General features: G+C 50.8%; 6 protein-coding genes across 6 annotated transcripts; 4 read left to right on the forward strand and 2 right to left on the reverse strand.

Moving 5' to 3' along the window:
* Positions 1-161: 161 nt before the first annotated feature.
* On the reverse strand, positions 162-1670 carry N7489_009959 (glycerol-3-phosphate dehydrogenase family protein; the record flags this gene model as incomplete). Its single annotated transcript, XM_056715708.1, has 4 exons — positions 162-246; positions 319-370; positions 426-1549; positions 1609-1670. 4 exons carry the CDS (start codon positions 1668-1670, stop codon positions 162-164), a joined length of 1323 nt encoding a protein of 440 aa, XP_056563330.1.
* Positions 1671-2210: 540 nt separating this feature from the next.
* Positions 2211-2789, forward strand: N7489_009960 (FAM207/SLX9 family protein; the record flags this gene model as incomplete). The annotated part of the gene is made up of 2 exons (XM_056715709.1): positions 2211-2213; positions 2280-2789. 2 exons carry the CDS (start codon positions 2211-2213, stop codon positions 2787-2789), a joined length of 513 nt encoding a protein of 170 aa, XP_056563331.1.
* A 497-nt stretch (positions 2790-3286) lies between these two features.
* N7489_009961 (uncharacterized protein) lies at positions 3287-3472 on the forward strand (the record flags this gene model as incomplete). The annotated part of the gene is made up of 1 exon (XM_056715710.1): positions 3287-3472. One exon carries the CDS (start codon positions 3287-3289, stop codon positions 3470-3472), a length of 186 nt encoding a protein of 61 aa, XP_056563332.1.
* Positions 3473-4380: 908 nt separating this feature from the next.
* On the forward strand, positions 4381-6281 carry N7489_009962 (putative ATP-dependent Clp protease; the record flags this gene model as incomplete). Its single annotated transcript, XM_056715711.1, has 2 exons — positions 4381-4819; positions 4885-6281. The coding sequence occupies 2 exons, from the start codon at positions 4381-4383 to the stop codon at positions 6279-6281; spliced, it is 1836 nt and encodes a 611-aa protein (XP_056563333.1).
* A 431-nt stretch (positions 6282-6712) lies between these two features.
* On the reverse strand, positions 6713-10815 carry N7489_009963 (uncharacterized protein; the record flags this gene model as incomplete). Its single annotated transcript, XM_056715712.1, has 5 exons — positions 6713-7268; positions 7326-7675; positions 7730-8542; positions 8885-10550; positions 10613-10815. 5 exons carry the CDS (start codon positions 10813-10815, stop codon positions 6713-6715), a joined length of 3588 nt encoding a protein of 1195 aa, XP_056563334.1.
* Positions 10816-11370: 555 nt separating this feature from the next.
* Positions 11371-12278, forward strand: N7489_009964 (Rab family GTPase; the record flags this gene model as incomplete). Its single annotated transcript, XM_056715713.1, has 5 exons — positions 11371-11391; positions 11462-11474; positions 11584-11973; positions 12023-12103; positions 12154-12278. 5 exons carry the CDS (start codon positions 11371-11373, stop codon positions 12276-12278), a joined length of 630 nt encoding a protein of 209 aa, XP_056563335.1.
* Between the last annotated feature and the right edge of the window lie 656 nt (positions 12279-12934).

Below are 12934 nucleotides of genomic sequence, written 5' to 3' on the forward strand. Positions count from 1 at the left end.
CTTGGTATCTTTTGTCAACACACGTCGACATGCATGTTGTTTCTTGTCTGCACTTGAACAGTCTTAGATTCGATCAAATGTCTAGAATATAATCTGCCGTTCATAAATACAGGTCATGAAAGTCTATACACGCAATTTCCAAAGATCCATCCTAGCCCTATTTATAATCGTGCAGCACTGAACCGAGCGCCATTATCCTCGTTAGAATCTTGTGGTGCAGAAGTCGGGGCTCGGGCCTGAGGAGGGCTGTAAGGGAAACAAAAGTTTTGATAAGTAACACAAACATAGAAGCAAAGGACATTAGGACAATTTTTTTACCGCTCAATGTAAGAAGGAATATCCTCGACCTTCATGGTTCCCTCCAAAATACCTGTGCAACGTTAGCTTGGACCCAGCAATCACATATAGAAGGGGTTAAATCTCACGGAAAACAGCAGTGAACAGAGGGAACTCAGCCTCCATGCCCTGGTTCTTCAGGAAGCTGTTGACTTCCATAGCAGTCAGGGTACCCTGCAACTTCTGGCCGTTGAGCTCAGTCTTCTCGATCTCCTCGATAGGCTGGTTGCGCTCAACGCTCAACTTGGCACACCGGAAGTTACGACCACTGCTGGAGCTGGTGATCAAGTCTGCCACACCGGCACTCTCATCGGTAAAGGTGCGGGTGTCAATCGTGGCGCTGAAGAACGCGTCTCCGAACTTGACCATCTCCATCAAACCCACACGCATGATAGCCGCCTTGGCGTTATCACCCCATCCCAGGCCGACAACGTAGCCAGCGGCCAGAGCAACAATGTTCTTAAGAGCGCCACTGATAGACACACCGGCAACATCGCTCACAACACGGACGTGGAAGTAAGGGCGGTGGAAGAGGGTCTTCAGCACGGCATGGTCGACAGGAGGGTACTCCGACGGCAAGGCCTGCAACTTGACCTCCGAGATTTGACCCGAGGTGTCCTTATGCTGGAACTCGACCAAGTTGGTTGTGGAGGAAGAAGGCGAACGCTGGGGAGTGGGGACCTGGGAGTCCATGTGCGGGGGATCGTAGGCGATGCTGGTCTCGCACCACTTCTCTTGAGCGACCTCGTTGGCGATGTTTGCACCAGACAAGGCACCACAATAGATGCCTAGGATTCTGCCAATGGTCTCAGAGAAGAGGTGAATACCTGTACTGTTGACATCCACACCCTTGATGCAAGAGATACCACGGGCGTAAGGGAGGATCTTGCCCTTGAGTTGTTCGCAAGTCTTAATGATAAACTGATGGGGCAGGTTAAAGATGAGGATGGTGCTGTCCTTCACTGCATCCTCGAGAGATGGGTTGGCGTGCAGGTTGACTGGCAACTGGATCCCCGGGAGGTACTTGACATTCTCATGGACATTGTTAATCACCTCAGTCAATTTTCGAGGTCCTGGGTTTGAGGCATCGTAGTTCTTAGAAGTCTTCGGAATCTCAACATTTTCCTCAAATACCCACATCTCTACCTTCTCTTCGAAGAGGTCGGGGTGGAAGGACGCATTTTCGGCAACGATCTTAGCGATGGCGCAGCCCCTATTGAATAAGCACACAATTAGCACAAATCCACCTTTTAGAAACTGATCTCTTCTTACCAGTTACCGGAGCCCACCACTGTGACCTTGTGCTTGCGCTGATAAGGAGCGACAGAACCCATGGTGTGTGTAGAAAAGACAATTGATCTGCGGGAAAGTGGTCCGGAGAAGGTGGGTTTAAAAGGTAAAGGAGAAGTCGGCGGGGGCAAACGGGGTGGAATAATGAATCGGGTTTGGAACCCGGTGGCTGACCGAGGTCGAGATACGGTGATAGAGGTGAAAGGAACGCAGATCCGACGTAAATTGAGACGTATGTCCATAAAAGTTATCGTGCTGGGTCCCCAATAATTTCAGCCTTTTCGGGATTGCCTTCTGATCACGTCTGATGTCACCGGAAAGCCGTCGAAATTCGGAGAGGCAATTTAGCACACGATAACTTGATAACGTCAGTCGCGGTCTTTTCCTTTATCTTTTTTCCCTTTTCGTTGTGCCCTTGACACATACATGGACTAATTGTGTGGAAGAGCCAAACAGCGTTGAGTTCCTGAAAAAAAACAGTGGGGAGAGTGGATGCAGGCGGTGAACAATTGGAGACGGGGTTTCGCTTTTCCCGTAGCAATTTCGTCCTCTGTTGCTCCCCGCTGTAGATCTCACATGCGAGCATGGTAAGCTGCATTATTACATATCTTGTTTCCACTTTCAGCCGGTTAATTATCGTTCTACCTTTACAGGCCCCAATCCGCAAGACAATGACGAAACCTGCCCCGGGCAGAGGCGCGATAGCCAAACCCAGTGTCTTTGGTGACGAATTTCGCACGAGCAAGAGAGATAAGCGTCAGATCAAGCATGCTGCCCTCGTGTCAAAGATCGAGAAAAATTCTCAGAAGACTCCTAAGCGTCGACGAGCGTCAAAAAAACTTGTCACCAACCTCGAATCTTTAGCCGATGCCTTGCCCGAGGCTGAAGAATCCAACGATGCCGCCAGTCAAGTGAACGTCATCAAGCAGAAGACCCTGAGACACAAGCCAGGTGCCTTGAAGCGCCGGGAGAAACTAGAGAAACTGGAGCGAGACCGCTTCAACAAGAACCTGGTTGAGATGTCCAACATCACATCAGCCCCGGCTGCCAACAATGGCGAGACGAGCAACGAGTCGAACCCGACGGCCGGTCGGTGGTCAGCCCTCCGTAACTTCATCTCGCAGACGATGGAACAGCAGCCTGTGTTCAAGGCGAATAAATAAGGTGGCCTGGACAAAAATAAAAAAAACACCTTCGGTCAGTGACTGGGCCACCACCGCCTCGGTTGCTGTTAGCCGTAAATATCTGTCTAACAAGTGAACTCCGGCAACGACGTGGAATGAGCACATCCAGAGCTCTTCCTAATAGTTGAGTCTAGGCGAATGCGCTGAGTCTACTGCGCTCAAACAAAACATGATCGAACCACTTGCGTCCATTCGATCTGAACCGTGGAATTTAGACCCGGTTCTGAGCAGGTCTTGACGTTCAAACATTCCTATATCTCTAGGGGATAAAACGCCTTCTGGGGCCACGGACGCCATCGAGCAACCTTCGACATTAGAGATCAAATCACCCAATACCAATCATTGTCATGAAAGAGCTTTATCTATCAGATATCATGAGACTATTTTAAGTATCTTCACACGTAAGAAAGAATAGAGAATGTATTCCGTGGGACCGCCAATGGCTATGGAGTATTCGTGCGCACAAATACTCAGCCATGACTTTATTCAAGGGCTCGCACGAGAACTGGAGTTTGATCAGGGTGCGTATCGTCCGGCATACGGCAGACCTCAACAATGGTAATGATGTTGAGATCTCCGTAGATATGAGCACCAAGTGCCGGCACCCTCCGCCTACGCCGTCTCTGGGGGCTACGGAGAGACATTGTGGTCGAGAGGGTTGAGAGGAAGAAGGAAGAAGAAGAGAAGAGGAAGAAAGGTGGGAGGGGTCCTTTTATACCTCCAGCAACACGCGTGCCTTCCTAAACCAGATAACAGTCGCACCTTCCCAAAATCCAACAACACACACGTACCTTCCCAAAACGGACACTTGCCCTTGCCCTTGCCCTCCCTACACAGAGCTACTTAGGCAGTCAACTGTATTTTTGTCTGCATAGTAGAGCTCCATGGTGAGACAATGCTACATATCAGTGCGCAAAAATGATATTCATCTAGGAAACAGAGCTGAATTTGCAACAGCAAGTATTGAAAGATATGTTTCCAGCCAGCTCATTTTCTAAAGCACATACATATTCCTGCATAATTCCAATCCTCGCTGCTCAACACCCCCAGGAGATGAATGGTACTTCTCCTCAGATCCCATACCTGCTGAGGAGTGTAGATACGGGGATTGTTGTCCGCTCAAAATGACTTGTGAGACCCATGGGTCTGGCTCCTAATGTATTTGCTTTACTGAGATCTGAGATAAGTGTAATTTCTCGTCGCCATCAACGGATCGAAACAGGGATTTGACAACTGTGAGAATTATGGATCTAGATGCGCTGCATTTGAGGGTTGTCATGGCTCGTATTTTAAGCTTCGAGCACCGAATTATAACTCTCAATTGTCTCTAGTTACCACCGACATACTATAATACTATAAAAATCGTTATATTGCAGTTCAATTTATCCGTGAATAGCCGGTTCATCGGCCCGATGACTCATCAGATAAGATCACCCCGGGGCCTGCGGGGGAGCTATCCGGTATCTGATCCATTGCTCTCCAATCCTCCCGAGGTCCTTCCTTTGCTTTGTGAATCAAGGGCTCTCTATCTGTCTCTCATAAACCTTCTGTGATCTACTGGCGCCGAGCAATGCTGTGGCGGCATTTACAGCGTCGCCTGCCGGCCGCCTTGGCTTGTCGTGACATTGCCCGGTATCGGCTTCCTCAATCATACAGCTGGTCAACACGCAAACTGTCCAGCTCCTCCACCAGATTTCCGACGTCGTCTCAATTCAACCGGTCAGAATTTACATCCCAGCCATTTACTGGTAGCTATGAAACTGGAGTCCCTACTTCCGGACCATTAGGATCAACACCGGCCTTTGGCGCCCCCCGCATCACACCGAAGGTCTTAAAGCAATATCTCGATCAATACGTCGTCGGTCAGGATCGCGCGAAGAAAGTGCTCAGTGTCGCCGTGTACAATCACTACCAGCGCGTGCAAGAGTTGGTGCGCCGTGAGGAAGAAGCAGCCGAGGCTCTTGCGAAGCGTCAGCGGAGGGAAGCACTTGAGACTCATCATTTAGACGGTATATCACCTATTGATTTTTGATGTTGCCGCTTGTTTTCTAATTTATTTTTTTCGGTACAACAGATGATATTACAGGTGTGCAGAAGACTACCAACGTACCTCAAACCCCCAGATCCCGCCCAAACACCCCCTTAGAACAAGCAGGTTTTGCCGATACGTCGCCGCTACAACTTGAAAAGTCCAATATTTTGTTACTCGGTCCGTCTGGTGTAGGGAAGACACTTATGGCAAAGACCCTTGCTCGGGTGCTTTCTGTGCCTTTCAGTATTTCCGACTGCACTGTGTTCACCCAAGCCGGTTACATTGGAGAGGACGCCGAAGTGTGTGTTCACCGACTTTTGGCCGCTGCAGACTACAACGTGGAGCAGGCGGAGCGTGGAATAATTGTCCTTGATGAGGTGGACAAGATTGCAGCCGCGAAGGTTAGTCATGGCAAAGATGTCGGCGGTGAAGGCGTACAACAAGCGCTCCTGAAGATCATTGAAGGCACAACCGTGCAGGTCCAGGCCAAGCCAGAGAAGAACCCCCGCGCAACTAGTGCCCCGAATAGCTATCCCTCCAACAGTCCCTTGGGGAATGGGTCATTTCAACCCAACAACCCAAACCCAGCTGGCAAGGGAGAAGTGTACAATGTGCGCACGGACAACATTTTGTTCGTGTTCTCTGGCGCCTTCGTCGGACTGCACAAAGCTATCATGGATCGAATATCCCGTGGATCCATAGGATTCGGTCAGCCAGTTCGGCCCGCGTCAAACACTAGTGATTTCCCCGGTTCACCCAACATCTCTACCAACCAGCCACTTCCAATCCTCCCAGGGTCTGAGGAAGAAGCGCTGTATAAGAAGCATCTCCCTTTCTTCTCCTCTGCCTCGCCAGCTGGCTCTGGCGCCGAGCCAACCTATTTCAACGCACTCGACCTGTTAACACCCTCAGACCTGCAAAGCTACGGCTTCATCCCAGAGTTGATCGGCAGGATTCCTGTCACCGCCGCTCTCTCTGCTCTCTCTCAACCCTTACTTATGCGCATCCTAACCGAACCCCGCAACTCCCTTCTAGCCCAATACACGACCCTATTCTCCCTCTCGGGTATCGAGCTGCGCTTCACCACACCGGCACTCCACAAAGTCGCCGGTAATGCCTTCGCAATGGGCACCGGCGCACGCGCGCTGCGAACTGAGTTGGAGACCATTCTAAGTGACGCCATGTTCGAAGCGCCCGGCTCGAGTGTGAAATTCGTTCTCGTGACCGAGGCTGTAGCCGACCGCAAGGAACAGCCCATCTACCTTGCCCGTGGACAGGGCGGACGTTTCCATGCTATGATTTCCGCCGAGGAAAGCCAGTGGGAAGCGAAAACTCGGAGGGAAAAGAAAGACCAGGATCAAAAGAGTAAAACGCAAGATGATGCAGATGGCTCCAATGGGTTGAACTTCCAGGAATACCAGAATCGAGCGACTGGTTAAGTGTAAATAAATGGTACATTTTCATCTTTCGTCTCATTCTCGGTGTCTATCTATATCTTTCCAGGCGTTTTTCTTCTCATTCCGGTCATATTGGCAGCAATTAGCGTGCAGGTTAGCAGAACTACATGTCTCCTTTTGAAGATCGCGAACACTCGTACGATACCTAGGTACCTAGGTAGGTCTTCCATGACTGATCAAGCATTGAGTCTCAATTTTGAATGCAGTTGGACAAAACTAGTATGCCTTGCTACAAGCTACCTAGTAGACTCTCACATATGGTGACTAACTAATTTCAATTCATTTCATGACCTCATAGCTTTTTATGCATAATACATACAAGAACAGATCGACCGGGGTATCGCAAAAGATTGTGCAAAAAGGAGAACATGCGTATGTGCGCGTAACCTGCTTTGGTCGGAACTTCGCAAGGATCACTTGTAGGGAGCAGGGTACTTGTTCGTGCCCTTACCGTTCGGACTGCCTGTGAAGGTAGACTGGACAGAGGCGTTGGAGTTGTAAGATGCCCAATTAGGCGTCTGGGGTGTGGTCGCGGTCACCGGGGTAGTTATTTGGCTAGTAGAAGACTGTAGCTTGGTACCACCTGACAGGTAGCCCATAAGGCCTGCCGAGTCTATTTTGAATCGTTTGAAAAAATGGGCGAAACCACCTCGCATGGCAGTCATATGGCCCCATTTGTCCCACCGTTGCCCGGTAGAAGCACCCAGAGATGTGACAGCGATGAAGTTTCGGAAGCGTGGGATGTTTATCAATGACCATCCGGCGAAGAATTCGACGAGATGATCTGCATCGCGTTCGACTTTGTCCTGAATCTTGAGGTCGTGGTGCTCTGTGCGAGTACCGTATTCATTAAGGGAGGGTGCGATGACGTTGCTTTTTGAGTTAAGGTGTAGACTAGCTTTATCAAACAAGCCGGTGTGAGCGTCCGTGGCATTGTTCTTAATGATCAACATGTGGATGAGCAGCAGGCTAAGGTTAGGTTTGTTAGAAGCCTGAGCCAAATAGCGGTAAAGGGGTACAACATACAGCCCATGATCTTGCGAGTACTTCTTATCACTGAGTCTCCTTTCGATCCACTCAAGTATCCCGGGGGGTAGCATCAGCGTCCAAGACCTGCGTTTGTACTTGTTTATATTCCGAATCCATTGGAGAGTGACCGCCACCCCCTTTAGGTCTGTCAACATATCTTCGGTGAGAAGTATGACACCGCCATATGGAAAGATGCGTAGGCCGTGGTCACCGGGTGAACAATAACGGGGATCAACTAATTCCAGTGGTCTTTGAATGCGAACAATCCAGAAATTGAACGAGTTGGTAGGAAGCACAGAATTCAGTGGAGGCTGCAACGTATCGTATCCGGCGAATGATTCGTGGAACTGCTCTTAATTAGTTGTTTGACAATTGTGGACGTGTAAACATCGGTCACATACTATGGCCACGCCCTGTCTGCTGCTGTGCACAAATTTTGCCCAACCTTCGGGGCTGTCGCTTGTGAAAATGATCTTGTCATAGTATTTCAAAAGTGCCTGCAGAAGCTCCAGGTCCGTTCCCACTTCCTCATTGCCTCGGGGAAAGTGCAGATAGAACATATGTGCCTTCGATAGTTTTCCGCCTTCCTCGATTGTCGCAAGTTCTTCCACACTGATTTTGTGGGCTTTCATGTACTCGTCAAGCGCCTGAGTTGCTGCTTGAGCCGCTTGACTCGCGAGGTTACCTTGGGGTTGGGGGTTAGTGCAAATTGAATTATCTTTGAGTTGATTTGCGGGCAGAAGGGTTTGGGCCGGTGCTGGGGCCAGCGTCTCTCGCGATTGCAAGGATCCACTCATTCTCGTATCATGGTGAAAGTTCGACCGTCTTGCGGGACTGCCAGACCCTAGGCCATCACTTGTACTAGGGGGCTCCACGCGCAGTGAAAGCGATGCATCTGGCAAAAGGCTATGCGGTCGTTCACTAGGCTGGCTAGGTCCACTTGCCGCTAGAGCTATGATTGGCGCGAGCATACTGCGAGCAGCAACGAGTAGAGGAACTCCGGGTGGCACTTCATCATCAGGATGTGGAAACTTGAATTCCTGTGATCCACGTGACCAAGCAAGCCAGACAACTTGAGGTCCCTTTCTTTGCTCCGTAGGATAGTGAATGGCGATGAGGTCGTCCTTTCGCAGATCCTCTGCTAGATGAAAGAGATTTTCGTTGGTGTCGCTGAAGCCCTCGACCCAGCCGGTACTCCGTACAGAATTTATCTCCTATGGCCAATTTTAGCATTATGGGAGACAAATCTACGGATCTGATACTGACACTGGATTCACACAATCTTTCGTACTCTCTGACTGTGCATAGGTGCTTAAACCAAAGCTCGATTTGGTTCGTTTTTAGGTTCTTAGTCGATATCAGAGATTTCCGAACATCCTGACGGATGTCGCATAGTCTGAAAGCACCGAGGGGTCTCTTGTCGGGTCCGATAAACATGTGGACAAGAACCTCTCCCAAGGCTTTGTTGCACCAGTAATCACCAATGTTAATGCAACCGCGCGCCCGGCAACTACGAACCGGCATTCTTGCAATTTGGGCCGCCATGTAAGAACTACCCATATCACGGCGAGAGGACCTTGACGGTCGACTGGGGGACGGTGATCGTGACTTTCGGGAGGGTGGTGATCGTCGGAGGGGCGACGACCGCCGAGGTGGTGGTGACCATCGGGATGGCGATGGCCGACGAGGTGGTGGTGAACGTCGGGGTGGAGATAGCCGGCGAGGTGGTGGTGACCATCGAGATGGCGATGGCCGACGAGAAGGTGGTGAGCGCGACCTTCGGGGGGTGGTGATCGTCGGAGGGGCGACGACCGGCGAGGCGGTGGTGACCATCGAGACGGGGACGGCTGACGTGAGAGGTCGGACGGTCGGTAGGTATCAGCCCTAACTGTGCTGTAGGCTGACTCCAGTCTATATGTGTCATGTCCTCGGACTGTCTCGCGGCTATCCCGAGAGCCTCGATTCTCAGTAGGCCTCTCGAGATTGGGGATTGCACGGGCCCTAGTTGGAATGGCTGGTGAGAGAACAGTGGGGGAATCCGAGAGTCCAGCAGGTTTCTTTGAGGTAGCCTTAGCACGGGCTCCAGAAAGAACAGCCGGGGGGGAGACTGTGCGAGGCGAGGCCGAAGGGCCGGTAGGCGAGTCGATATTGTCCTGCAATGGGGCCCGGGGAGCTGATGACGGCGCAGTAAAGGCAGAGGTTGACCGCCCAGGATTTGTCAAGAGAGCCTCACCTCGCGGGGAGAAAGTAGAGACAGTAGGATCCACAGAATCGACCGGCTGGGTGAGGTTGGTCTGTGGAAGGGGCTTTGGTTGGGTAGCTGAGGAGGAAATAGAGACAGTAGGGCTTAATTTCGAAGAGCGAGACTCTGGAGGAGCCATGACTGATGAGGGCGCGAGAACAGCAGGCTTCTGTGGCTGTGTCGTAGCTTTACCGTTTGTTTGACCAGCTTTTAGTGGACAGGTCAAGCTGACCGAGTTCTCAGAAGCAGGCTGGTTTGCGGCTTTCGGGGATTTGGGACTTGTCACAGATGGGCCAACGACTGAGGTGGTGGCGCCTATGTTCGTCCTTGGTGGAAATTCAGAAGGTTTCATCAGCTCCATCTGTGACAAATCCGGTGCTCGTTCGCTCCATTTATTTTCACGGTATGCGCGCTTGGTTCCCGGGCCTGTCCCAAAAGAAGACAATGCTGGCTTTGCGGCTTGTGGGGGGCTTTTCGGGCGCGCCGGGGGCTTGTGCTTGGTATTAAGTCTCTTCGCGAGTCGTGAATTTGGCTTGTCTAGTGTTGTTTCTGCCTGTGGAACCATGGTTGTTGATCCTGGCGGCTCGTTCCCAGGGGTTTGCGCACTCGATGTATCTGATGTTGGAGGTGCTATTTGTTGCAACCACTGGCGAGCCACAGCTTTTGATGGCGGCGGAGTTTCAGCGGGAACAAATAAGGCCTGGATGGTAGAATCCACGGATGGAGGACTGGGAGCTCTGTCAGATGCAACACCTGCTTCGGGCTCGTGCGCATCTATCGTATCGGAGTTGGCCAGTCGAGACGATTCAGCCTGAGGGAGGCTTTTCTGTCGTGCCCTTTGCTCTCGTTTACGCCTTCTGGCTTCTTTTCGCTTTTTTGTCGTCTTCTCCAACTGAGCCATCTTCTTCTCCCATGACTTGAGATTAAAGCTAGGCTTAAGCTTGCCCTCGACAATTTGCTTTTTCTTTTTTCCCAGGCATCTAGGGTCTCTTCCGAAGTAAACATTTCCCTCGGCTCCCAGCTGCACCTATCCATGCTGTACCCAGTCCACTCGACCAAATACTGAGTAATAAAGACACCTTCGTCATCCTCGGAATCTGGTTCTACGTAGAACCTCCGTTCCGCATGGATGTCATTCACGAGGTACTCCGCTTCCGGGTCGCTTTCTACGGTAGATGCCAGAGAGTCGACATCACCAATATCATTTTGATCAGGGGCATCGCCCATTTCAGAATGCGATGCCATTGTAGTAGCCTAGCGAATCAAGTCAACAAATGCTTCATTGTGCAGCGTCCAATACGCCATGCTTAAGGTACAAGCAAGGCAGTACTCAGGATATTAAGATAGAGCGAGTGCCTACCGTATTTCATGCCTGTTGGATATGGTGGATATGAAAGGGAAAAGAAGGGGAAAACGCTCGAGGACATAGCAAAAGCAAGACGAGCAGGGCGAGCAAGAGCAAGAACAAGAACGTTTGATAGTTACAATTACTGCCCGATAAAAGATACCGCCCGCATGCCAAACGCCAACCCACGTGATGCGCTAATCCACAATGGGTGGGCACGATTAAGGAGAGACACTCGGCCCAGGTATCACTGACTATCCCCTGCTGATTCTCTATTACTTCCCGTGTGTGCGCTCCCCTGGTTTTCCTTCTGCCTGCTGTGAGATCAGTACTGACGTATCTGACTTCCACCCTCTCAAGTCTCCAAGTACACCCCCTCAGTCCTCACTTGCCCGCCACGTTTACCTGTACTTTGATACCACCTTTCGAGCTGTACTAGCTCGACCACATTCAAAATGGCCAACGATGAATATGATGTGAGTTGATTTGGGACGACTAGATCCTCTATATTTCAGAACTGTATGCTGACGATGATATCCCCCACAGTTTCTCTTCAAAGGTAACGTCGCCACCTTACGCTGATGCCCGCCCTCGTCTTATCCACCACCCCTTGTTGCCCCTCACAAAAGATCCCGAGGCTGACCGCGGAGGTATTGTGGAGTGAACAGTGGTGCTTATTGGAGACTCCGGTGTTGGTAAATCTAACCTCTTGAGTCGTTTCACCCGCAACGAGTTCAACCTGGATTCGAAGTCAACGATCGGTGTGGAGTTCGCAACCCGGTCCATTCAAGTCGATTCGAAGACAATCAAGGCACAGATTTGGGATACCGCTGGTCAGGAGCGCTACCGTGCGATTACCTCTGCCTACTACCGTGGCGCTGTCGGCGCCCTCCTCGTTTACGATATTAGCAAGCACCAGACCTACGAGAATGTCAACCGGTGGTTGAAGGAGCTACGGGATCACGCCGACTCTAACATCGTCATCATGCTCGTCGGTAACAAGAGCGATTTGCGCCACCTGCGTGCGGTCCCCACCGAGGAGGCCAAGCAGTTTGCCAGTTCGTTTCCCGACAATCGATTTCATAGTGTGGCGCTGACATTCAGTAGGCGAGAACAACCTTTCATTCATCGAGACCTCTGCTCTTGATGCCAGCAACGTTGAGCTGGCCTTCCAGAACATCCTTACAGGTTGGTTTTCGATTTCATAGAATTTGGCATTTGAAGACTAATTTCGATAGAAATCTACCGCATCGTTTCCAGCAAGGCTCTCGACAACGGAGAGGGTGGCCAGCAGGTCCTCGACCGCCGTCCCGTTATCGACCCCAGCAAGCAAGACAGCGAGCAGAAGCAGGGCTGCTGCTAGATTACCCTTCGTAAGGACGATGCACCGACTGCCACGACTCTTCTTTTGTGATGCGACGTTGAGATGGTCTTGATATGTGTTGGGAGTCTGAAATTCGATGGCTACAAAGATGATACACAGGCGGGATCTGCTAGAGAAGCCACACGGGAAGAATAGGAGTTTACCGGACTTGATGGTATCAGCTGCCGGATTCCCCTTCGGTCCTTTTCTCTTGTTCGTTTTTTTTTTCCCGTGGTCCCCAACGAAATTGATCCCCTTTTTTTTCCGTTCGCCCAACGGGTGTGATATGTTTCTACGATGGTGAACACAGCTTGGTTGGGCGTCTAACATTGCGGCTGCGTGGCTTTTGTATGAAAATTCTCAAATTCGTATATCCATTCCACCCATTTAGTAGAACTGTACAATGTAGTCGTGCAATGCCAACAAGAAAAAGCGTGAATGCCTTGTGTCATGAGGGAAAGGGTCCACGTGCTCCACAAGGTAATTTACTTCTCTGGTCTAACCTGTTATAGCGAGTTGGATAACTAGCGCCTGTCCCCGGGGCCACGGGTGTCCACCCATAGACAGTGCTTGCTAGTAAGAGATCGTTATGTTGTATATACGATTTGCAGCGCCGACAGGGCCTCCATATTTCGAGTATTTGCGTGAGTTCATAT

The sequence above is a fragment of the Penicillium chrysogenum genome (assembly GCF_028827035.1).
Source record: "Penicillium chrysogenum strain IBT 35668 chromosome Unknown utg000005l_segment0_segment0, whole genome shotgun sequence".
NCBI lineage: Eukaryota > Fungi > Ascomycota > Eurotiomycetes > Eurotiales > Aspergillaceae > Penicillium > Penicillium chrysogenum.